The 22,583-nt window shown below is 37.5% G+C and overlaps 10 protein-coding genes across 10 annotated transcripts; 7 read left to right on the top strand and 3 right to left on the bottom strand.

Moving 5' to 3' along the window:
* Positions 1-10: 10 nt before the first annotated feature.
* On the bottom strand, positions 11-1,822 carry PHYBLDRAFT_129484 (hypothetical protein). The gene has a single exon (XM_018429289.1). The coding sequence runs from the start codon at positions 1,784-1,786 to the stop codon at positions 185-187; it is 1,602 nt and encodes a 533-aa protein (XP_018299007.1). The 5' UTR covers positions 1,787-1,822; the 3' UTR covers positions 11-184.
* Positions 1,823-2,606: 784 nt separating this feature from the next.
* On the bottom strand, positions 2,607-3,564 carry PHYBLDRAFT_76907 (hypothetical protein). The gene has a single exon (XM_018443200.1). It carries the CDS (start codon positions 3,530-3,532, stop codon positions 2,759-2,761), a length of 774 nt encoding a protein of 257 aa, XP_018299006.1. The 5' UTR covers positions 3,533-3,564; the 3' UTR covers positions 2,607-2,758.
* Positions 3,565-4,972: 1,408 nt separating this feature from the next.
* Positions 4,973-6,559, top strand: PHYBLDRAFT_104709 (hypothetical protein; the record flags this gene model as incomplete). Its single annotated transcript, XM_018427862.1, has 6 exons — positions 4,973-5,082; positions 5,173-5,215; positions 5,292-5,351; positions 5,458-5,738; positions 5,834-6,075; positions 6,150-6,559. The coding sequence occupies 6 exons, from the start codon at positions 4,973-4,975 to the stop codon at positions 6,557-6,559; spliced, it is 1,146 nt and encodes a 381-aa protein (XP_018299005.1).
* A 393-nt stretch (positions 6,560-6,952) lies between these two features.
* On the top strand, positions 6,953-9,284 carry PHYBLDRAFT_129474 (hypothetical protein). Its single transcript, XM_018429288.1, has 10 exons — positions 6,953-7,165; positions 7,277-7,308; positions 7,378-7,449; positions 7,521-7,651; positions 7,739-7,901; positions 7,978-8,052; positions 8,118-8,264; positions 8,351-8,437; positions 8,517-8,692; positions 8,774-9,284. The coding sequence occupies exons 1-10, from the start codon at positions 7,003-7,005 to the stop codon at positions 8,784-8,786; spliced, it is 1,059 nt and encodes a 352-aa protein (XP_018299004.1). The 5' UTR covers positions 6,953-7,002; the 3' UTR covers positions 8,787-9,284.
* PHYBLDRAFT_161600 (hypothetical protein) lies at positions 9,280-11,500 on the top strand (the record flags this gene model as incomplete). The annotated part of the gene is made up of 8 exons (XM_018434434.1): positions 9,280-9,910; positions 10,054-10,268; positions 10,291-10,438; positions 10,493-10,725; positions 10,850-10,946; positions 11,091-11,161; positions 11,245-11,349; positions 11,447-11,500. 8 exons carry the CDS (start codon positions 9,280-9,282, stop codon positions 11,498-11,500), a joined length of 1,554 nt encoding a protein of 517 aa, XP_018299003.1.
* Positions 11,501-12,675: 1,175 nt separating this feature from the next.
* PHYBLDRAFT_161599 (hypothetical protein) lies at positions 12,676-14,035 on the top strand (the record flags this gene model as incomplete). Its single annotated transcript, XM_018434433.1, has 8 exons — positions 12,676-12,762; positions 12,842-12,985; positions 13,096-13,138; positions 13,224-13,382; positions 13,461-13,632; positions 13,718-13,728; positions 13,790-13,831; positions 13,926-14,035. 8 exons carry the CDS (start codon positions 12,676-12,678, stop codon positions 14,033-14,035), a joined length of 768 nt encoding a protein of 255 aa, XP_018299002.1.
* A 980-nt stretch (positions 14,036-15,015) lies between these two features.
* On the top strand, positions 15,016-15,686 carry PHYBLDRAFT_138510 (hypothetical protein; the record flags this gene model as incomplete). The annotated part of the gene is made up of 3 exons (XM_018430013.1): positions 15,016-15,288; positions 15,353-15,471; positions 15,545-15,686. 3 exons carry the CDS (start codon positions 15,016-15,018, stop codon positions 15,684-15,686), a joined length of 534 nt encoding a protein of 177 aa, XP_018299001.1.
* A 313-nt stretch (positions 15,687-15,999) lies between these two features.
* PHYBLDRAFT_178810 (hypothetical protein) lies at positions 16,000-17,217 on the top strand (the record flags this gene model as incomplete). Its single annotated transcript, XM_018438048.1, has 6 exons — positions 16,000-16,050; positions 16,209-16,272; positions 16,365-16,424; positions 16,533-16,686; positions 16,825-17,009; positions 17,116-17,217. Coding segments are annotated over 6 exons (538 nt in total), but the record flags the coding sequence as incomplete, so codon positions are not given.
* PHYBLDRAFT_76904 (CCCH-type zinc finger transcription factor) lies at positions 17,213-20,789 on the bottom strand. The gene is made up of 7 exons (XM_018443199.1): positions 20,702-20,789; positions 20,454-20,572; positions 19,705-20,157; positions 19,344-19,511; positions 18,075-19,249; positions 17,844-17,924; positions 17,213-17,685 (listed from the first exon to the last, which is right to left on the bottom strand). The coding sequence occupies exons 1-7, from the start codon at positions 20,761-20,763 to the stop codon at positions 17,542-17,544; spliced, it is 2,202 nt and encodes a 733-aa protein (XP_018298999.1). The 5' UTR covers positions 20,764-20,789; the 3' UTR covers positions 17,213-17,541.
* A 152-nt stretch (positions 20,790-20,941) lies between these two features.
* Positions 20,942-22,435, top strand: PHYBLDRAFT_76903 (hypothetical protein). The gene is made up of 3 exons (XM_018443198.1): positions 20,942-21,146; positions 21,422-21,647; positions 21,879-22,435. The coding sequence occupies exons 1-3, from the start codon at positions 21,068-21,070 to the stop codon at positions 22,204-22,206; spliced, it is 633 nt and encodes a 210-aa protein (XP_018298998.1). The 5' UTR covers positions 20,942-21,067; the 3' UTR covers positions 22,207-22,435.
* The last annotated feature ends 148 nt before the right edge of the window (positions 22,436-22,583 follow it).

Here is a 22,583-nt window from a genome sequence, read left to right as displayed (position 1 = left end):
AAAGACACTTAAAAACAAATAGGACTTTTGGACAACTATTATTATTATTATTGATGGAACTGCTCCAATCCATTGCGGAATGAAGGGGTTTTTATTAAAGACAACGCAATGAATGCATTAAAGCTATATTTAGCAAAAAGGGAGAGAGAGAGAAAGAGAGAGAGGAGTAATGATATTATTATTTTTAAAGACCACCACGAAGACGGAGCACAAGGTGGAGAGTAGATTCTTTTTGAATGTTGTAGTCGGAGAGAGTGCGACCATCCTCGAGCTGCTTGCCGGCAAAGATCAAACGCTGCTGGTCTGGGGGGATACCTTCCTTGTCTTGGATCTTCTGCTTGACGTTATCGATGGAGTCGGATGACTCAACCTCGAGAGTGATGGTCTTGCCAGTGAGAGTCTTGACGAAAATCTGCATACCACCACGAAGACGGAGCACAAGGTGGAGAGTAGATTCTTTTTGAATGTTGTAGTCAGAGAGGGTACGGCCGTCCTCAAGCTGCTTGCCGGCGAAGATGAGGCGCTGCTGGTCTGGGGGGATACCTTCCTTATCCTGGATCTTCTGCTTGACGTTGTCGATGGAGTCAGACGACTCGACCTCAAGAGTGATGGTCTTGCCAGTGAGAGTCTTGACGAAAATCTGCATACCACCACGAAGACGGAGCACAAGGTGGAGAGTAGATTCTTTTTGAATGTTGTAGTCAGAGAGGGTACGGCCGTCCTCAAGCTGCTTGCCGGCGAAGATGAGGCGCTGCTGGTCTGGGGGGATACCTTCCTTATCCTGGATCTTCTGCTTGACGTTGTCGATGGAGTCAGACGACTCGACCTCAAGAGTGATGGTCTTGCCAGTGAGAGTCTTGACGAAAATCTGCATACCACCACGAAGACGGAGCACAAGGTGGAGAGTAGATTCTTTTTGAATGTTGTAGTCAGAGAGGGTACGGCCGTCCTCAAGCTGCTTGCCGGCGAAGATGAGGCGCTGCTGGTCTGGGGGGATACCTTCCTTATCCTGGATCTTCTGCTTGACGTTGTCGATGGAGTCAGACGACTCGACCTCAAGAGTGATGGTCTTGCCAGTGAGAGTCTTGACAAAGATTTGCATACCACCACGAAGACGGAGCACAAGGTGGAGAGTAGATTCTTTTTGAATGTTGTAGTCAGAGAGGGTACGGCCGTCCTCAAGCTGCTTGCCGGCGAAGATGAGGCGCTGCTGGTCTGGGGGGATACCTTCCTTATCCTGGATCTTCTGCTTGACGTTGTCGATGGAGTCAGACGACTCGACCTCAAGAGTGATGGTCTTGCCAGTGAGAGTCTTGACGAAAATCTGCATACCACCACGAAGACGGAGCACAAGGTGGAGAGTAGATTCTTTTTGAATGTTGTAGTCAGAGAGGGTACGGCCGTCCTCAAGCTGCTTGCCGGCGAAGATGAGGCGCTGCTGGTCTGGGGGGATACCTTCCTTATCCTGGATCTTCTGCTTGACGTTGTCGATGGAGTCAGACGACTCGACCTCAAGAGTGATGGTCTTGCCAGTGAGAGTCTTGACAAAGATTTGCATACCACCACGAAGACGGAGCACAAGGTGGAGAGTAGATTCTTTTTGAATGTTGTAGTCAGAGAGGGTACGGCCGTCCTCAAGCTGCTTGCCGGCAAAAATCAAGCGCTGCTGGTCCGGAGGAATACCTTCCTTATCTTGGATTTTTTGCTTGACGTTGTCGATGGAGTCGGAAGACTCAACCTCCAGGGTAATGGTCTTGCCAGTAAGGGTTTTGACAAAGATTTGCATTATTAGGGGTTGAAAGTGAAATGGAGAGGAATAGATAAAGAAGAAGAAAAACTGCGTAAAAAATTAGAAGGGGTGGTTGGTTTTTATAGTTTTCATTTTTCATTTTTTTTTCTCTCTCTTTTTTTTTGGTCTCTGATGAAAAATCACAAATTCTAGAAAGAGCTGCGGCGTCACTCACGATGAGTGGTCCATTAGTATTGTTGACGTAATCAGCTCCTTATATAGCAGTGGGTATATTGACCCCCTCTCACCAAGAATAGAAACTAATTTGCAGATTGGATAGGTCTGCGATAAATATACTAGACTAGGGTTGTTTTGAACCAACCGTAACTCACTAAAAAGTCTATAGTACAAATAGAAAATAGATAGATTCTTGGACAAACCTGTTAGTGTGGAGTGGAATTTTTTTTTCTTAGTGAGGAAGGAAGAGGAAGAAGAGGAAGCTTAGAGGCGGAGTATGGCACTTTGTATTACATCTATCCACAGCATGACAAAGAGAGGCACGATCAACACCGCCATTCTAAAATAAAGTAAAGTAAAATAAAAGATACAGAACCCAAATGCCCTTTTTCTTTATTAGTTTAAATGAAAGTAACCTGGGATGCTCTTTGTGCTTGCAAGTCTCGAGCCTTGTTCTTCTTACGAACTAGAAGACAAGATGCTTAGAAAAAATAAAGAATATAAAAGATTTGTGCTCACAGATAACACGCGATGTGTGTAAGGCGTACAAAGATTAGTGGGACAAAGTAAAATAAGAAAAAAGAAAAGAAAAGAAAAGGGTTGCATCATATGGGGTTAAGGCAATCGGTTTATCTTAAATATTTTGTAAAGGTTTCTTTATTAATTTATACACGCCCAGGCTCTTCTTCTTTTCATATAAAGATATAAAGAAAAGGGAAAGAAGGGAAAAAAACAAAACAAACAAATATACACATTAAGAATAATATAAAATTATTATTATTACTATTAGTTCTAAAGCAATTCACATCGAATTGCCCGTGATAATTTGGTTGGCAATGATAAAGGTACACTAAGTTCCATATTGCACCCGGTCATCTTGTAGACTTCTCGAGGGGACTTGACTGGAACATAACGATTGCACTTTTGAATACGGCGAAGAACTTGGTGTCGTAACCGTCTTACGGATTTGTAATCAGTGATAGGCTGGGGGTTGCCAAGAATGGTGTGGCTGATATCAATACCCAACATCCTTTCTGCCTCGACAGCAAACACATTGTCAGTGAATTCCTTATCCAACTTGTATGACAAGAGCTTCTTTCCAGAGAAACGGCGGGCACTGCCTTTGCTATGGCCAGTCTTGTACATGTCCCAGAGCTCCTCTCCAAGATCGTGATCAATGTCGAGCATATCATCGACCATGACAATCGTCAGATATTTGTATTTGGTTGGTTTGGTGGTTGGTGCAACAATCGAGGGTTTGGGGTCAGGGAGAGAGATGGCCTTGTCGGCTACGGAAGCATAAAGGGGACGGCCTTGGTTGGCGGCAGAACAATAGTCCAGGCGTTCCCAGGCATTTTCACCATCAGTGACAGAGGTAAGAGTGTGTGTAAAGGTGGTTTTGGGAACAGGGTCAACTGCTTCCTGTTTTTGGATAAAGTGCCACCCGGAGTCAGTTTTGGTATTCAAGGCAGCAAGGGTAGGGAATTCTGTAGGGTGGAAAACAGGAATTATGGCTTCTGGATCATTGTTATGAACGGATTCGGCAAAGGCAATAGGAAATTCCATGATATTGATGGATGATGCGATGCTGGTTGTAGTGATAGGGATAGTAATGGTGATAATGATAATGAATTAATAAAAAAAAAGTCATTTAGACCTGGCAAGGGTGAGTATTTATACTGTTTTATCAGTTGGCCAAGAATTGATTGTGTATTTTTTTTTGCTGCGGTTCTCCTTAATATAAACCTCTTGCTGGTTTGGTTCGTCTGGTATTCAAAATCTAGCCAGGTGCTAAGAAAGTGGCCAAGTTTAGTCCATGCAGCTGGGCGCCGCAGTCAACTTCACACGTTTGATTTGTCCGCCCAATACACGAGGTAGAAAATTAATTTTGATAAGCAAAGGATGATTATTCATTCATTCATTCATTCATTCATTCATTCAATTGTTAATATATTTAATTTTATTTTAATTTTTATATATATACATACATATATATATATATATATATATATATTTTATAAGAGTCATTTCTTCTGTAAATTCCTGTAAAGACACTCCAAGAAAAACCAGCAACAGAACCAAAAAATTAAAGTCACCTGAACTTTGAATCTTTCTATTATCTCTCTCCTTTTTTGTCTAAAAAATAAAACTGCATTGACAAATACAAGAACACGTCTATATATGGAAGTTTATTGTTTTTTACTATCACAGATGTGTTTGTAAAGGAGTGAATGGGAATAAGAAAATCGCGTATATATTATCTCTGGCATCTTGTAATTATCTTGTTTTTTTTTTAGCATACAGCTTTTCTTTCTTTTTGTTCGTTTGTTCTCTTGCTAGCTACACATTTCTTCCGTATACATTGAACTTCTTTTAAACTACATCTTTTTCTTTTAACAATGGAAATACGTAAGTATATATCCACCTTAACTTTAAGCTACACAATAACTAGACTATCAAAATAAAATAATGCTTCTTTATATACAGTGCTGTCTATTCTCTCTATCTCTCTCATTTTACATAAATATTCACAGCACTTACATTATTATGGCTATGGCTATGGTTATGGCTATTATTTTGAACTTATACCACAACAGATGGTCAGAATGTTGTTACCTATAAGCTTAAAGACTTGGTTAACTCATGTAAGTAGCTCTTGATTTGAAATCATATCTTTTCCTTACATTCCCAAACCTATCATTAATCAATATACTTTCTAGACGGTACTTATAAGAGACAATCAATAGATTGATATTGTCAAATACATCTTGTACTTTATTTAAATTTATTCTAAGCTTTGATAAATGTTCTATAAAACTACCGTAGAAGACCACTCTTCTGAAACCGAACGCGAAAGATTGATGGGAAGAGATGGAGAGACAGTACTCATCTCCTTTGCTGGAAACAACAAGCTTGACCAACTGACAAGCTCTATAAAAAGATTTGAGGATCTAAATCTGTAAGACATTATATATATATTATATATATTTCTTTATCGCGTGAATAATGTTTTTTTTTGATAGACGTGAGGACATTCTTACTGGAGTCTACGAAATGAAATATTCAGCTCCATCAAAGATTCAAGAGCGTGCCCTCCCTTTGCTACTAGAAGATCCGTAAGTCACTGGACAATGTGGCCTTATATCTACCATGTTCTTACGACGCGTCTGGTTGTTTATTTGATTTTCATTTGTTTATACAATTAGCCCTAGAAATATGATCGGACAGTCTCAGAGTGGAACAGGTAAGGTTTAGATTTAATCAATAATGATAATGATAAAATGGCATTACAGTACTGAATTTCAAAATATTATTATTAGGAAAGACGGCTGCATTTGTCTTGACTATCCTACAACGTGTTGATCCTTCCCTTCCAGTTACTCAAGTAAGATATTAAACTCCCCTTCCCCCCTTCTTTTTGACATTAAATATACACATTGATATTAATATATATACATATATGCATATGTTTTATTGAATGTGATATCAAGGCAATATGCTTGGCACCAACTCGTGAATTAGCTCGTCAGATTATAGATGTTGTCGGAACCATGTCAAAATTCACATCTATAACCTCTACCTGCGTCATCAAAAACTTTGACTTTAAAGAAAAGATCTCGAGCCATGTTGTGGTTGGTACACCTGGCTCAATACTGTATGCAATCCGCTCCAGACATCTTGACACCAGAAACATCAAAGTGTTTGTACTTGATGAAGCAGATAACATGCTTGAACAAAATGGTCTAGGCGACCAAAGTCTGCGTATCAAAAGGTAACTAGATTTTTGAAATACATATATATATATATACATGCTAAATGCAAGATGTCTTTTGTATTGATATATTGACTTGTTTGTTTTTATTTTAGAGCTATTGTCAAGAACCCACAGATAATCTTGTTTTCTGCCACATATGCTACACGTGTTGAGAAATTCGCAAGCCAGTTTGCACCAGACGCTGTCAAACTGACCCTAAAGAAGTCCGAATTGACTGTCGAAGGAATCAAACAGTTTTACATGGATTGCCCAAGCGCAAATTCAAAATATGATGCGTTGTGTAACTTTTATGATCTATTGACAGTGAGCCAGAGTATAATCTTCTGCAAGGCAAGTAACATTCCTAGCAATCTCCCTGCATCTCCTTCTTACCCTTTGCATCCTGCCAATAGTATCGTCTGGAGGCAGATGAAATTGCCAGGCGCATGACAGAGAATGGTCATACTGTTGTTTCTCTTCATGGTGGAATGTGCTCAGAGGAGCGCGACCTGATTATGGATGGATTCAGATATGGTGAATTCAAAGTGCTGATTACTACAAACGTTTTGTCACGCGGAATCGATATACTCCAAGTGAGTCTTGTGATTAATTACGATATGCCAGAGCTGCCAGAGGGTGGCGTGGATGTGGAAGCCTATTTGCATCGCGTAGGAAGAACTGGTCGGTTTGGGCGCACAGGAGTCAGCCTTAACTTTGTTCATGATAAAGACAGCTGGGATAAGATGAACTTTGTGGAAAAATACTTTAACCGTCCTATTCACCGTCTCAGTATCGACGATCTTCAAGAAACTGAACGCATCATCAAGTCTATGATTTAAATAGCATTTCTCTTTGGCTTTCCCTTTTCTTTGTTTTAAATATACTTACATATGAATTAGCTGGATTCCTAAATTCTAAATTCTAAATAAAGTGGCTATTCTAATCAGACTTTTGAACATCTTCTTGCCGACTGTCCTCTCCTTCTTCTCTAGGAAGTACGACCTATTCTTTCTTTCTTTATTTTTGGGAAATTTCATAATAGAATTCTGTCTCATACAAAACAAAAAGGAAGTTAACTCACTGCTGAAGATGCTCTAAACCTAGTCTTCAAACGTCACATTTCCAAAAATAAAATAAAATTAAAATAAAAAAAAGGCATCATTCGGACTTTAGATTCATATTTTTCTGCTTTACAGTTTATCGTTGAGAACGTAGCTTTTGGTGCCATCTCTTTCATATCAATTTATTTTATTATTATTTTTTTAAAAAAAATAAGATATAAATGTCTGATTCCACAGAAAACATTACCGAAACCTTGACCAGCAATGTCAATACCTCTCAAAATGACACCCCAATCAAACCTCACAAAGTTGCAATGATTCAAGAACCCAGCACCGATGCAGAAGATTCAGAGGATGAACCCGTGACCGAAACAACAGAAGAAGGTAGGGAATATAATGGTAGTCATCCTCATAATAATAATAACAATAAAATAAAATAAAAAATAAAAGGGGGCAAAATCTAATGTGAAGATGTATTGCATCTTGGAACATTAGGCTTATTGGATGATTACCCTGATGACACTACTGTAGGTTATATATATATTTAAAAGACAGCTATTGTGAATATAGCTCCAATTGCTGACATATTCCTTTAGGAGGTCGATGCTATTCATATGCGAGTTGCAGACATTCCTTCTCTTGGTCTTGAACGGTTCCAAAATCTTCAGGTAAAATATACATTGATTTTTTTCCCTTTAATAGTAATAACATGTAACTCATTTTATTTAATTAATATTAGCGACTTTGTTTGCGTCAAAACTTCATCATTGATGTCAAAGGATTGGAAGGTTTGAAGGAGCTCAAGGAACTCGACTTGTACGATAACAAGATTTCTCGTATCAGTGGGGTCAATAGTCTTCAAACATTGGAGTAAGTAGAAAAATTTCATGATCACGACTGTTGTTATCTAAAGGGAAATTTTGATGTTCGTCATATTTACTGATCAACGTTGCACAGATCCCTCGACCTTTCCTTTAATAAGATTAAGCACATCAAACACATTGAAAATCTTGTCAATCTCAAGGATCTGTACTTTGTGAGCAATAAGATCTCAAAAATCGAAAACCTTGATACACTAGTTAATGTTACCAACCTTGAGTTGGGTGCCAATCGTATCAGAGTAAGTTTTACAAATATTATACACATAATTATCAACTCATTAATTAATCGATGTACTAACTAACGCTTTTCTGTAGGAGATCCAGAACCTTGATCATTTGGTGAATTTGGAACAGTTGTGGCTCGGAAAGAACAAGATCACAAAGCTAGAGGTATGGTAAACCAAGGATAATGATTCTAATATACAATGACAAATATTGATATCAATGACATAAAGAACCTGGGTGCATTACGCAACCTGCGAGTGTTAAGTATTCAAAGTAACCGCCTGACAAAATTAACGGGCTTGGAAGGATTGGTTAATCTCGAGGAGTTATACACTAGCCACAATGCGATCGAGAAAATTGAAGGGCTGGAAAATAATGTAAGTATAAAGTAGTAATATTTATATTATATATTTAGATGTGGATAATGTCTAATTGATTTTCTTTTCTTTTCTTTGTACTCTAGCATAAATTGACTATATTGGATGTAGCTAGCAACAAATTGACTCATATTGAAAACCTATCCCACCTGAAAAATCTCGAAGATTTCTGGGTAAGATAAAAGAGGATATTGTAATTTTTATTTTATTTTATTGACAAGTATATCCTGACATATTATGGTTTGTGTTTAGGCTAATGGTAACCAGTTTGGTAATGAGTGCTTTGCTGAGCTGGAACGTGAACTTGGAAACATAAAGACATTGCAGACAGTTTACTTGGAGGGCAACCCAATGCAATTGGAGAATATGGCAACCTACCGTAACAAAGTACGCCTTTCTCTCCCAAACATCCAGAGAATAGATGCAACGTAAGTATTTGTGCATATACTTAAAATATCAGTAAATTTTTATACTTGTTACTAAGCAGAAACTCCCTTAATGAACTCTAGTTATGTACGTTAAAGAGGGAAGGAGAGAGAGAATGTTCATTCAATGTACATGTACCTTAATCGAATAAAGGAAAACCAGTCAAGTCAGTAACTTCGAATGATAAGGTCTGGTGGCTTGGAGAGAGGTGTCCCCCAGCTCCATTTTTTACCCCTCTCACATTTAAATCCTCTCACCTGTCCTAGGCTGGCACTTTTTTTTTCCTCTTCTTTTTTTTTATTACACTTTGGCTCTCTTTTATCGAAGCTTCTCAGCTTATTTTTTTTGGCACTGCCGGTTTTCTTTTTCTCTCCACTCTGTGTGCCTTCTTATATATATATACACACACACACACATATATATATATATATTATTCCTGTTGCGATCCCCTCTTTGTACTTTTGTTTGAATACCATTGCACTTGGTCCATAAGTCTCTTTGCTCTTTACATTTATTCTTCGACTTTGAGCTTACGATACAAGATACAGAAACAAAAACAAAACACACAAAACAATAATAACCGTTCTTCATGCCACTCGCTTCTCTCTTGGGTACGACCAAGCCGTCGTTTTCTTTCGTATCTTCACCGTCTTCGGGTCGCGGTAGCCTCAATGACCCTTCTTCCATGACAATGGACTCTCCAAACGGCAATAATTCTGTTCCGTCCGTGTCAGCAGCAGCAGCCGTCGCGGCCGCAATGGCTCGTCAGCGAGCAACAACACCACAAACACCCTCATCAGTTCCAACCAAGCAACGCCTGTTAGCCCATCCTTCTCATTTGCAACCCGAGTCTCGACCACCTAACTTTCCTGGAATGCCGATGGCCCGGCCTGTAAAAGGAAAAACCCGGGCTAGTCTTGGCCCTGAAATGACCAACGACGCGGCCTATTCAGTCATGCGACATGCTGTTGTTGTTGGTGGTGGTGGTGGTGGTGGTGGTACCAATGGTGGCAATTCCAATGGCAATGGTGGCGGTGGTGTACCTTATCCGAATGACCAACGGCTACCACCCCTCACTCGCCATACCCAACCCTTATCCCGGCAGCAACAGGCACCTTTGAATCAAGCACAACCACACAAGAACAAGTATGGATTCCTCGTTAGTGGAGGACCGGGTGTCATCATGAATGAAGCAGACGGACCTGAGTACTGGTTTTCTGGTAAAGCTCGATTAAATGAATCGAATGAGGAGAGTTCAATGGAGGCACTAAATTTTTTTTCTTTTTTCTTTTTATTTATTTGCTATATACCTAAATCTCTCTTTCTCTCTTTTCTCTCTCTACACATATATCTCTATATGTAGCTGATAGCATAGCCAACTATGAACCTCATGGCTATGAGCCTCATTACGAGCCGCCTAACTATGAACCGCCTAACTACGAGCAAACGTTTGAAGAAGACCAGTTTGAAGCAAGCACTAGCTATGAGACGATTGGAAGTTACGAAAACACACCAAGCTACGACAGCGTGGGTCACTACGAAACCATAGCCAGTCACGAGGGTGCTGACAATCGACGTGTCAGACGTCGAAAAGATATAGAGAGTCGCCTGGAAAAGCTGGAGACAGATTTTAGCGAGAATAGCTCACGGTAGGTCTGCTGCCTTTCCTGGATCGTTTACTGACCATCGCAGCATCTTCACAGACAAGATGGCGGCTCTTCGACAAGAAATCCAACAAGTGATGTCCAGTAAGGAACAAATTTAATAGATTAAATTAAATAAATAAATAAATAAATAAATAGAAAATGGATTGGCTGGCTGGGCTGGTCTACAAAAAAAGGGAAAAAAAAGAGGACACTTTAAATTCATAATTTATATCCTAGATACTCACGCTGGATTGCTTGAGAGTGTGAGCCAACAAGAGACAAATAAACGGAAAATGATAGATGACAGTGGACTTTTCTGGGAGTATCAGCGGCAACAGACAGATAACCAGGCAGCTCTAATGATCTATCAGGCCGAAGAAGACTATCATGTAAGAAAGAAAGAAAAAAAAGGGGGGATGACAAGAACTCTTTTGATTTCGATTTCGATCTCGATTTAACGGAATATAAGCTGTGATTGGGAACTGACCTGCTATTGATGATATCGCTCTATAGACCGAGACACAGAATGTAAGAGAGCGACTCTTTGCTGCACTAGAAGCCAAACGTAGGAAACTAAAGGAGGAAAAGGATAATGGAGACTTCACTTTTGGTAAGTAAAATTTTCTGGGATGGTGAAATTAAATTAAATTAAATCAAATTAAATTAAATTATTGGCCCAATTGAATTTTTGTTTTGGGGAGATGACATTTTCTGAATTTCTCACATATGTTTATATTTATGCTTGTATTTATAGATGTCCCAATCGATGCCCAAATCCGACCACAGAAACGCAATTTACGTAAAAGAGGGAATGAAACTACGGAAGTCAAGACTAACAAACGGAAACAGGCGTCAGATATCCTTTGCATTTCAAAAAAATATATAAATATACGCTCTAATCTCGGTAGATATTTCACAACTATATCCTTAACCCATTTTCACTTTTACGCCCGTCATTAGTATTCAGATTGACCGAAGACGACATGAGTTCAGATATGATCAAGATGCGAGGAGTAAGTAGCGTAAGGAAGCATTAGTCCATGCAAGCGCCTGTGTATTGTATGAATTATTAAGTACTTAATGGTGTTTGTTTGTGTGTGTACTTTATAGGGTATCGAATTCCCGGTAAAGAAAGCATGTGCAGCGGTACACAAGAAGAAGTAAAGAAAGTATCATATCAAACCACAACTTTAAAATTCAACAATATTACCAACACCAACAACACCAACATCAACATCAACTATTATTACTTATTATTACTACAACTACCACTGCCACTACCACTGCCACTACCACCACTACCACCACTACCACCACTACCACCACTACCACCACTACCACCACTACCACCACTACCACCACTACCATCACTGTCACCACTACCATCACTGTCACCATCATCATCATCAGCACTACTACTACCACTACTAAAAGATCACCCAACAACTACGCTTTTCTTTACGGTAAAAAAAAACAAAAACAAAAACAAATGAGCTTCAACAAGCAAAGAAGTCAAAGATACCAAATCACAAATTCCAAAAAGTCCAAAGTATTGAACCAAGAACAAGAGGAGAACAACAAAAAAATAGCGTTTGGTATCCTTTCTTTCTTCCTTTAATTTCTTTGATGTCCCCCCCTCGGCTCTCCTTCTTCTTCTTCTTCTTCTTCTTCTTCTTCTTCTTCTTCTTCTCCTTCTTCTCCCCCTCCCTTCTCCTCCCCTTTTCACTTACAACCTTAGTTTCTATCTATTTTACTTGTATTTTCTTTCTTTCTTTTATTTCTATCTCCCTAAACCTCTCTCTTTCTTTACACTGCATCACACAACTACAGGCATGACACTTCAGAGACCAAATTCCAAAAAAAAGACGGCATCTTTCATATTATTTACAAATTTATTTACTTTGCCAATCTGTGGCTCTCTTCCCAATCTTACCCTCTTCCCCTTTCATGTCTCTTTATATCTCTTTATCTCTTCCTTGTATTTCAACCTATTTAAGGTTGGATAAACCCCACCTATCTACCTGTACATACTCTTTCTCTCTCTCTCTATCTTTCTACCTCTATCCTTTTATATATATATTCTATATAAAAAACAACTCTTCTCCAAATAATAATAATAATAATAATTTTGTCTGTATAAAAAAAAAAGAAGTGTGAATTTTTATAATGGCAAGACTTTTTTTTGGGATGCTATTTTTCCCCCCCCCCCCCCCCCCCCCCCCCTAAACTGATTGATTGTAAAGCCCGCTTTCCCGTCCCTTTTCTTTAATGCAATTTTGTGATTCCCCGTAGTTTCCTTTGGTATCTCAAATAAACAACCTATTCACTCTATACACTTAATGGTTGCTAACACACGTATCAGGCTAATTACCTTTGACGCCTTTAACACTCTTTTTAGACAGAAAGTCAATCCTAGTGTTATTTATGTGAGTTTCCTAATCCCAAACTGGAATCTAAAAACAATTTTTTTTTACTCATCTCATTCACACACACTTAAAAAAAAAGGCTAAAGAAGCTCATCGATTCGGAATCAATGTTAATCCCACGAATCTTCAGGCAAATTTTGGGCCTGTTTATAAAAGTCATGTAAAGGCATTTCCATTCTATGGTCGTCATCAAGGCAAAACACCTCAATTGTGGTGGCAAGAGGTAAGAGCAATCAATAATTTATGTGTGTTACACATTTAAGCATAAGCTCTTACTTTTTTATGCATATTATTTTTTTATTACACTTCTTCTTCTTATTTTTTTTTTGTTAGCTTGTTTACAAGACATTCCTTAGCTCGGGTGTTTCTCAGAAAGGTAAATAATAAACTCTCATACGCACCGATTTTATGGTTATTATTGTTGGGAAAAAATAACCTAGCTTTGTTTATTGTCGCTTTAGAACTTGATTCCAGCTTTGATACCTTGTTTCACTCTTTATACCATCGATTCACATCAACAGAAAGCTATGCTTTGTTCCAGGACACATTACCTGGATTAAATATCTTGCGTCAAAAGGGGTTTAGGATGGGCGTTATTAGTAATTCAGATGAGAGATTAAGTAAATATAATGATTCTCTTAGCGTTTAAAGAATAATTATAATCTAACTTGGGTGGTTTTTTGGGTGCTTATTGTTAGCGGATATCCTAAAGAGCTTGGAACTGGAAGGTTATTTTGATTTTGTTACCCTTAGTGTGGACGTTGGGCATGAAAAACCCGACAAGGATATTTTTGAGGTTGCGCGTCGAGTTAAAGGCAATTCAGACATTGCACCAGAAAATTGTCTACATGTAGGCGACACAGAGAGAAAGTAAGGGAACATGTTATAAGATCTGTTGATGAATAGACTTCTTTGTTTATTAATCAATCAATCAATTGATTTTTTTTCTTAATAGGGATTACTATGGTAATAATATCTATCTTTGAAAATAAAGCAATAAACTAATATGAAACTCGATTTACGCTAGGTGCATTAAATGCAGGTTGGAACGCGGTCTTGTTGGATAGAGGTAAAATTTTACTTTTATTGTTTATTTCTTTTAAGGAAATAAGCAAATTTTCCTGATTCCAATTATCTAATTTTTATATATATTATTTATATAGAGAAACTTGATTTTGAGGAACCTTTTGAAACATCAGATCCTATTTTGAAAAAGAACACTCTGGTTTCTTTGGTAGATTTGTATCCTTTTATCTTGAAGAACCTTCCATAAGCAATATACTTGGACTGAACTCGTAAAGCTAATTAACTAATTAACTAATTAATCAATTAATTAATTAGTTATATATCTATGCAAATTATATGTCAAAATAAAATAAAATCATGCAAACCAAATTTCCAAATATTATTTTTTTATTGATATGATGAATTTAAGCTACTAAGTTATGTTTGCTGTATATTGTCGATAATGCAAAATAGCCTGTGAATAATCACGCTAAAATACATCAGAGATCCCTGCATTTATTCAGCGACGCTATATGCTTGTATCTGATGTTATTATCATTATTACTTAGTATGATTCATTTAGACCTATCGTTGTCGATCCATATTTTGATAATGAAAAATAAACCAAGACAAGTTTAATTGCAACCCCAGCTTAGTTTGTGGGATCCCTTGAAAAAAGAAAAAAAAAAGCAAGATATAATTCGTCAATTGCAGTCAAAATGACGGGGGTTATTATATTGATCTTCAGGTTGACAAATATATATGCATCTTCATAATCATGCTTGACGCCAAAGATGAAAAAAAAACACATTCTCGATTATCACTAATACTATCTAAGCTCGGTGAATTAAAGCTCGGTAGTGAATAGATCAATCATACACCAAAAAGTTGCCTGGCTGTCAGAGAATTGCTATTTCTCAAGGTACTTTGGGTCGCCGATGCAAGCCAATTTGTTCTTAATTTGCTCTACATGACAAGGCTTGTGACATAACTGATGCAAATATATGTATGTATATAATAAAAAAAAAGAATTGAATCATAGTAAAGAATCATGTATAGAAAAGCACTAAGAGGAATTTTTTTTGCTGGCTTCATCGCACGGACGGTCTTGTAATGAACAAGGGAGGAATGTTTCATCCTGCAAGAAAACCAGCTCACACACTATAAATCTCTCGTTAACTTTTGGATTTAATCGTGTGGTAGATACACCTTGCTCTCTTTTTTTGAATCACTCTTACTTTGTTCAAAATGACTGCTGCCGCTATTGAAATACACAATAACATGGAGCCCATGAATGCCTTCTTGCTCGACTGGCACGTACGCGTTACATGGATTGCCTGGATGACTCTGTATGTGTTCTGGGGTGCTGCTTGGTTTTCTCGCCATGCATTTGATAACTCGAACGAGAGCGATCTGTCAACTGGTGTTCATTCTGGTACCGCTGATCCAGCTCTTGATGGTCAAGATGTTGCAAACCACCACAAGACAGTTCAGCCTCCTTCCTGGTCTCGTGGTATCTGCGTAAGTAAAAGACATTTCTAAACAGTATACAAGGTCCTTTTGTCTAACAGTTCTTTATCTATAGAACCGTCTCAACCGTGCCCATGATATGCTCCGTGATCAAGTCTTTATGCTCGGCTCGGTACTTACTCTGAACACCTTTGCTCGTGCTTCCACACGCGCAGTGATGATTCTCTCTTGGATGTAAGTTTGTTTGTTTAAATAATATTCAAAGTCATAATTTTATTTATTTATTTAACTTTGTAAATTTTTATAGCTATGTTGCCTTTGCCTTTATTATGTTCTTTGTTGAGGCTGGTTACAAGAATGGTTATGTCCGTTTCCTCTACAGTCTCCTCTTCTACGGAATCGGCCTCACTATCTGCGGTCTTGCGTACAGACAAGGTTTCCATGCATAAACAGTGCCTGCGAAATAACCGACTTTTACTTAATAACCTTTACTTGTATTCTATACTCTTACTTTTAATATAATATAATATAATATAATATAATAAATAATAAATTAATTTTTAATAAATTAAGGTCGCTTAATATCTTATATTTTATTTATATGTGTTGTACTTTGTCTGTGCGAGTTTCCTTTTTCTCTCTTTCTCTCTCTCTTTTTTTTTTGTTTTTCACACTGCGACTTTATGACGTCCACTGATTCCTTCATTCACATAAAGAAACCAATTCAAGGTTTCCTTTTTTGATAAGAAAGTATCTCATCATCATGGTTTCTACTTGGTCTGTAGATTACGCATCTATCAATACTGCCAACAAGTAATGTCTATAGTTATATATTATCTTCTTTATATTATATTATATTATAATACAATATAATATACTTATAAATGAAGCTATAATCACTTACTCGACAATTTACATCGATTACAATTTCTTTTATTTCTTCATTGATTGAATCCACAACTAAATAAAAGATCAAAAGTTCCTAATCCTGTTGGATATGATTCCCATGCCTTCCACAATGCCAAATTAGGATTGGTAAGGCGAACTTTGAAGAAGAAGAAGAAGAAAAAGTATTCTCGGGTTGGAATGTTTGTTCTTATGAATTTATTTGTTTAACTTTTGTTTAGAAAGGAGGAAAAAACCTGAATGCTCAGGATGATCATGATGATGTTCCAATTAAAGTCAAGGCAAGTCTTTTTTTTTTTTATTTATTTTTGTTAAAAAAAATTGTGGTAGTACTAGTTATCAGTAGCTGAAATGTCTAATACACATACACACACACACACACACAATAGAGAGCATGGGATGTTGCAATGAGTCCAGCAAAGAACATTCCAATGAATGCCATCATGATTTACATGAGTGGTAATGGTGTACAAATCTTCAGTGTTATGATTACATTTATGCTTTTCTTCCAACCTGCCAAGGCTATCATGACTCTCAATCAAAGTAAGTATGGTTTTGTATGTGGGGGATATTAATGCATTTTTTTTCTCTCTCTCTTTTGGATGGGTTGTATGTTGAAATCTTTTGACGTATTAAATTATACTTACCAAAAAAAAATACAATAATAATAATAATAATTAGCATTTGAGAGATTTGAGTCCAAAGGTGCAGCTGCCAAACGTCCCGAGGCTGATTTACTGCTCCCAAAGTTGACCTATATTGGTTTGCAGCTTGTGATCATACTGCTGGGTGTTTACAAGATCAACAACATGGGATTGTTGCCAACAACCACTTCAGATTGGTTAGCATTCCTTCCCCACAAAGAGGTAAGTAAAAGAAAAAGAAGATGAATAAACGATAGATGATTTTTTTAAAGTATATTTTTGGGAATTAAATTAATTATCAATCTAAATAACTATATATTTATAATAGGTGCTTGAGTATGCATCAATTTAGATGGGCATTTGACGTAGGAAAAAAAAACTCCCCCTTTTGCCTAAAAGTACAAAATATTAAAGACAAAAATGTCGGCTTAGGATTGTTATTTTATTATAAAATGCCAATGTATTAAAAAAAAAAGAAAAAAAAGGAAATATAGAGAAAGAAATAGATAAAGAAATAGATAAAGATAAAAAGAAAGAGAGAGAGATAGAGAGATAAAGTTACTTAAAAGATAGATAAAGAGGTTGATTTGAAGGAAAGACTTGAAAGGAGGAAGGGAAGAGGTACACACAAATTGGAATGGTTTCTTCATCAACGGACCTGTTTTTTTTTCTTTATCATTATTTTTTTTTCTTTAAAAAAAAACAAATCACGAATAATGATATGTACAAAAAGAAAGCTGCCTTTTCTTATTCATTATGACTGGGCTGGGTTGGCTTCAGTAGAGGACTGATTGCTTTCTGTAGAGTTGTCAGTTGTAGAAGGTGCCCCGGAAGATGACTCTGTAAACCATGAAAGCTGAAGTGTTCCCTTTGGGAAATTGGCTCCTACAGACATTGCCTGGTGGTGGTGGTTGTGGTGGTGATATCAATAAAAGAAATTGTTTTTTTTATGGTTAGTATATTGGACTAACAAATACTGGTGCCAAACAAATTATCATTTTATACTATACTATACTATAGAGTATTGGTTGCCTCTTGTATTTTATATTAATTTACCTTTTCAGCTTCAAAACGTTGAGAGTACTGCACAATAACGCCTTGTTCAGAGGATTCATAAGATGTGACAGTGCCGTATTGCTACGAAATCCAAATTCAAATAAAAATGATAATATAAATATAAATATAAATATAAATATAAAATTTCCAATAAATAAAGCTCCTATAATTTACATAACCTGTATCTTGTACACACACACACAATATATATATATGTATGTAAATATTTACCTCAAAGTGTTTCTGAACTTCCTCAGCTGTGTCTTCTGGGATATCCTTTATCAACAGTTTTGTGGGACGGTTATCGAGACTCATCCGTGTCATGCCACCTCGCATTCTTGGGTATCCACGTCCGCGTCCAAAATACCCACCACGTCCGCCGCGGAAACTAGGTCCATAAGCTGCAAGTCCTAAAGCAGCAGCTTCAGCTTCTAATATAGCCAACTTTTTCTTCAGATCTTCAGGTGTTTCTGGTGTTCCAGAAACTGCAGTAGCACTGGCAGTTGCTGTAGATGTTGTTGTTGTGGTGGTGGTGCTAGTTGCTTGTGTTTGTGGCGCAGAAGCAGCAGTAGCTACTCCACTTCTAGAGGCATTAATATCAGCTCCAATCTTCTTGAGGGACTTGAGTAATTCCTCCTTTTCGGTGCGTGACATGTCTTTGTTTCCGAGCTTTTCCATCAACTGTTTCTGTTCGTCAATCTGCTTCTGGAGGAGCTGCTCTTTTTGTTTCTGAGCATCTAATACGGCCTGCATTCTCTCCTGGTGTTTCTTTAACTTTTCTTCTCTTTGTTTTGCAAGTTCTGCTGCTCTTGCAGCTACAAGCTCCGGATCGGGTTCATTTGCAGCAATACTTGCAGCCAAGGCAGCTGCCTGAGCCTCAGCACTAGAAGCTTGCTGTTGCTGTTGTTGCTGCTGTTGTGGTTGCTGGGAGCCATCTTCCTTCTCTCTTTGCCAGTATACCTTTACAAATCGGTTGTCAAAGATAGCGTCAGGAGAATGGTATGCAGCTTCAGCCTCTGCGCGTGTACCGTATTGCAGAATAGCTTTCTGTTGGTGTGGTTGGACACTGATGTTTGTTAAAGTTCCGAATTTCTGGAAAAAGTCGTGAACCTTTGTTATCTGACATTCCTCGGGAGGGATATTTTCTACCACAAGAGTAGTTCCGGACTTGCTGTGGAGTTGTTGCTGATAGCCTCCACTTGAACCACCCATGTAACTACCACGGCCACGGCCACGGCCGCGCATACCTCCGCGTGCAGTTCCACGGGTTGGTTGGCTCATCTGAATTGGTGGAATTGTTTCAGGAATCAACATGCTAGACATATCAGTGGGGAAAGGCATATTTCCGTTGGGCATCAATGTAGCACGCTCAGGGTCATAAGCATCAGGACCCATACCATTAGGTACTAATTTTGTTTTTATTTATTCATTTACCATTATTAGCTTTCTTTCCTTTCTCTTGTTTATTTGCCACATTGTAAAAAAAAACGATCTACTTACCCATAGTATTTGGCATACCAAAGAATGGAGGCTGAGGTCCTCGCCCACTCATAGCACCCATGTGGCCAGGGCCGTTAGGAAATGGTCCGTTGAATCCTTCATCTACAATGATGCGATCGACACCATGGTCATAAGGACACATGTCTCCTCGCATACAGAATCCCTTTTCTGGCAGCAATTAAAATATGCAAAAGAAGAGGACACAGAAGAAGTTAATATTTGAGCATATTTTAACCACATTAAATTGAATACATCTATATCCTTCCCTCCTTTTTCTCTTTTTTCCCTTTTTCCCTATATATATATATATATATATATCCCTTTTTCGTTTTCTCTTTCATTACTATTATTATTCTTTTACCATTATAGTCTCTGCATCGGGGTCTTTGTGTACGTCCCATGTTCATCCCTCCACGGTTTCCTCTATTTCCTCTTCCTCTGCCCCGACCGTCAAATGTTGATTGCTGAACGGTATTATTGTACATTGCGGCAGGTCCCATCGGAATTCCATCGGGTCCCCGTCTACTGTCATCCACACGGGAGTGCTTGTTCATACCTCCGGCCTGGTTGTTTTCTGGGAAACGACGCTTACCACGCTCCTCTACTTGTCTGGTTGTGTAAGAGTCTTCCTGATCCTCTTGTCTCTGACGTCTATGCTTAAAGTTGCGGTCACCATCGTCCTCATCATCAGAGAAGTCGCTTAAACGGCGAGAAGAAATATTCAAAGGATCTTCGATAGCCGCAGACAGAATTTCTACTGGTCGGTTGTTTTCGTTCAACTTGTCAAAGAGTCGATCAATAAAAGGACCAGTTTCTGCATACGTGAATATTCATTGATGTATTAAATATGATAATAATAATAATGGTTAGAAATACTTCTTCTCTATTTTTCCACAATCAAATAAACAAACAACCAAACAGTTATAAAAAGAGAGAGAGAGGGAGATAGAAATAAAAATAGAGTTATCTCTCTCTATCTCTCTCTCTATCTCTCTCTATTTTTTTAGGCTGTTGACGTTGTTGTCGTTGATGCTTTTGTTGCTTTGTTTTGTTTTTTTGTTTGTTTTGTTTTTTGCTTTGGAAAATAGTTGATTTATGTGGATTACATACGATCGTCGAGAAAATCTCTGAGGTTCTTCTCCAAAGATTGTCTTAATGCGTTATCTATCTCCTTTTCGCCAATAATTGTCATGACAAAGTTGGCAAGGACATCAGGCTCAGCATCACATCTGGATTGTAATGATTAGAACATCGCGTTCCGTAATATCTACTGCTCTAGCTCCTTGTTTTTTTTTCTTCTTTGTCTATTATATATATATATATATACAAAACAGTAATTACAAAGATCGACTACTTACATTGACTCCACTTCCTTACAAAGGAAGGCTTTAAGATCTGAAGGTTGCTGTCTGTTGGACATCACGACTATAAAGAAGAAAAAAAAGGAGAGTAGAATTTGACGAGCACAGTCGGTTTTTCTGCAAACGCGAGTGACGTCACCTGACTGCTTTTAATATACATATCTTTATCTTTTCTTTTTCTTTTTTTTCCCGTCTCTCTCTCTCTCTTTTTCTATATACATCTATTTCTGCAGTCTCACCTTTTGACAAAAGGTAGAAAGACCTCAAAGAAACCACCTGTATTTCATTCTTTACTCTCTCTCTCTCTATATATAATTATAAATACATTTATATTTCTTTCGATTTTTCTTTGATAAGAACAAAATGTCATTCAACAAGTCTTTCGTGTCTCGAGGTGTTGTTGAAGGCGAAGAAGAAAAGTTGGATGGATCCGAGGTTCAAGGTAAATCAGCACAAGAACATACATTCACACATGTCATGTCTTGTGAATTTTTCTTTTCTTCTTCTTTCATTGTGTGTGTGTGTGTTTTTGAAGAATGAAGCATGTAAAAGATGGTGGGAAGTAAATAGGTTTCTGCTAGTGTTGTTTTTGCTTTAGCTGTTGTTATCGTTGTTCTTTTTTTTTCTCATTAAAAAAAAAGGGGGGTCTTGATACCATTCTTTGGGATGATTGAAAAAATAAAAAAACAAAAAAAAATAAAAAAATAAAAAAAAAAGCATCGGCACCAATTCAGGACTATGATCCACGTACACTTTTTGAGAGGTTACAAGAACAGAGGAACATTAAGGATGAAGAGTTTCATGAGGCTACCCGGTTGAGTAATCTGATTAAACTTGTGGATGCCGATGAGGCTGAATTCTACAAAACCCTTTCTGACGAACAAAAGAGTCTGGACGAAAAGAGAAAAATGAAAGAAAAGGACGAATTGGAAACATATCGAAAGTAAGCTTCTTGAGACTTTTTTTTTAAAAAAAAAATGGAATTGATAAAGGGAAAAGAAAGAAGGTTTACAAGAAGTATAACTGGTGTAAATATATATAAAAATATATATATATGGGTGTGTCTATAGACTATTTTTTTCTTTTTTTGATTAAAATAGGTTGGGCGTTTTCCTTATTTTAATTTGTGTGTGCGTGTGTTTTTCTATTTTGTTTTCTTTCTTTCTGCTATTAGGGCAGTTGAACAAGCACGTCTCACTGCTCCTCCACCTCCAACTTTGGCAGCTACCGTTTCCGCAACCAGTGTCACCATGACACAGACTTCATTAAAGTCTACAAAGCGCAAATCAGTCTCTAGTCCCTTTCAAGGACTTGTAGTAAAGAAAAAGAAGATTGACGGCCAGGATGAGAATAGCGAACCAAAGTCAACTCCAACTTCAATTTCAACTCCAAAGGCTGCTGAGAGCAAGCCAAAAGTTGTAGAAAGCAAGCCAAAAGAAACCTTGAATCCTCTTGGATCTCTGGTTGCTTATAGTGATGATTCTAGCGACGAAGAAGACTGAAAAGATGAAAAGAAGCTAAAATTCAACAAAAACTTTTAGTAAAACAAACTAAACAAAGAAAACCCCAAAAGGCATTTAGATTTATATTTATATATATATATATATGTGTGTGTGTGTGTGTGTGTGTGTGTGTGTGTGTGTGTGTGTATTTGTGTGTATACTACTAAAAAAATAAGAAGAAGAAGAAGAAGAAGAAGAAGAAGAGTAAATAAATAATAAATTAATCAAGAAATTCAATGTACTCATATATATATATATTGCAATCCATGTCAATAGGACATTTAGGGAATCAATCAATTGGGTCCATTACACTCATTTGTACTTTAATAGTATCTTATGAATACCAAGAACAAGGAAGCAAATTGAAAATCAAAGAG

Source organism: Phycomyces blakesleeanus, assembly GCF_001638985.1.
Source record: "Phycomyces blakesleeanus NRRL 1555(-) unplaced genomic scaffold PHYBLscaffold_1, whole genome shotgun sequence".
In the NCBI taxonomy this organism is placed as follows: domain Eukaryota; kingdom Fungi; phylum Mucoromycota; class Mucoromycetes; order Mucorales; family Phycomycetaceae; genus Phycomyces; species Phycomyces blakesleeanus.
Note: the sequence above shows the minus strand (reverse complement) of the source record. Positions and strands in the feature narration are given on the sequence as shown.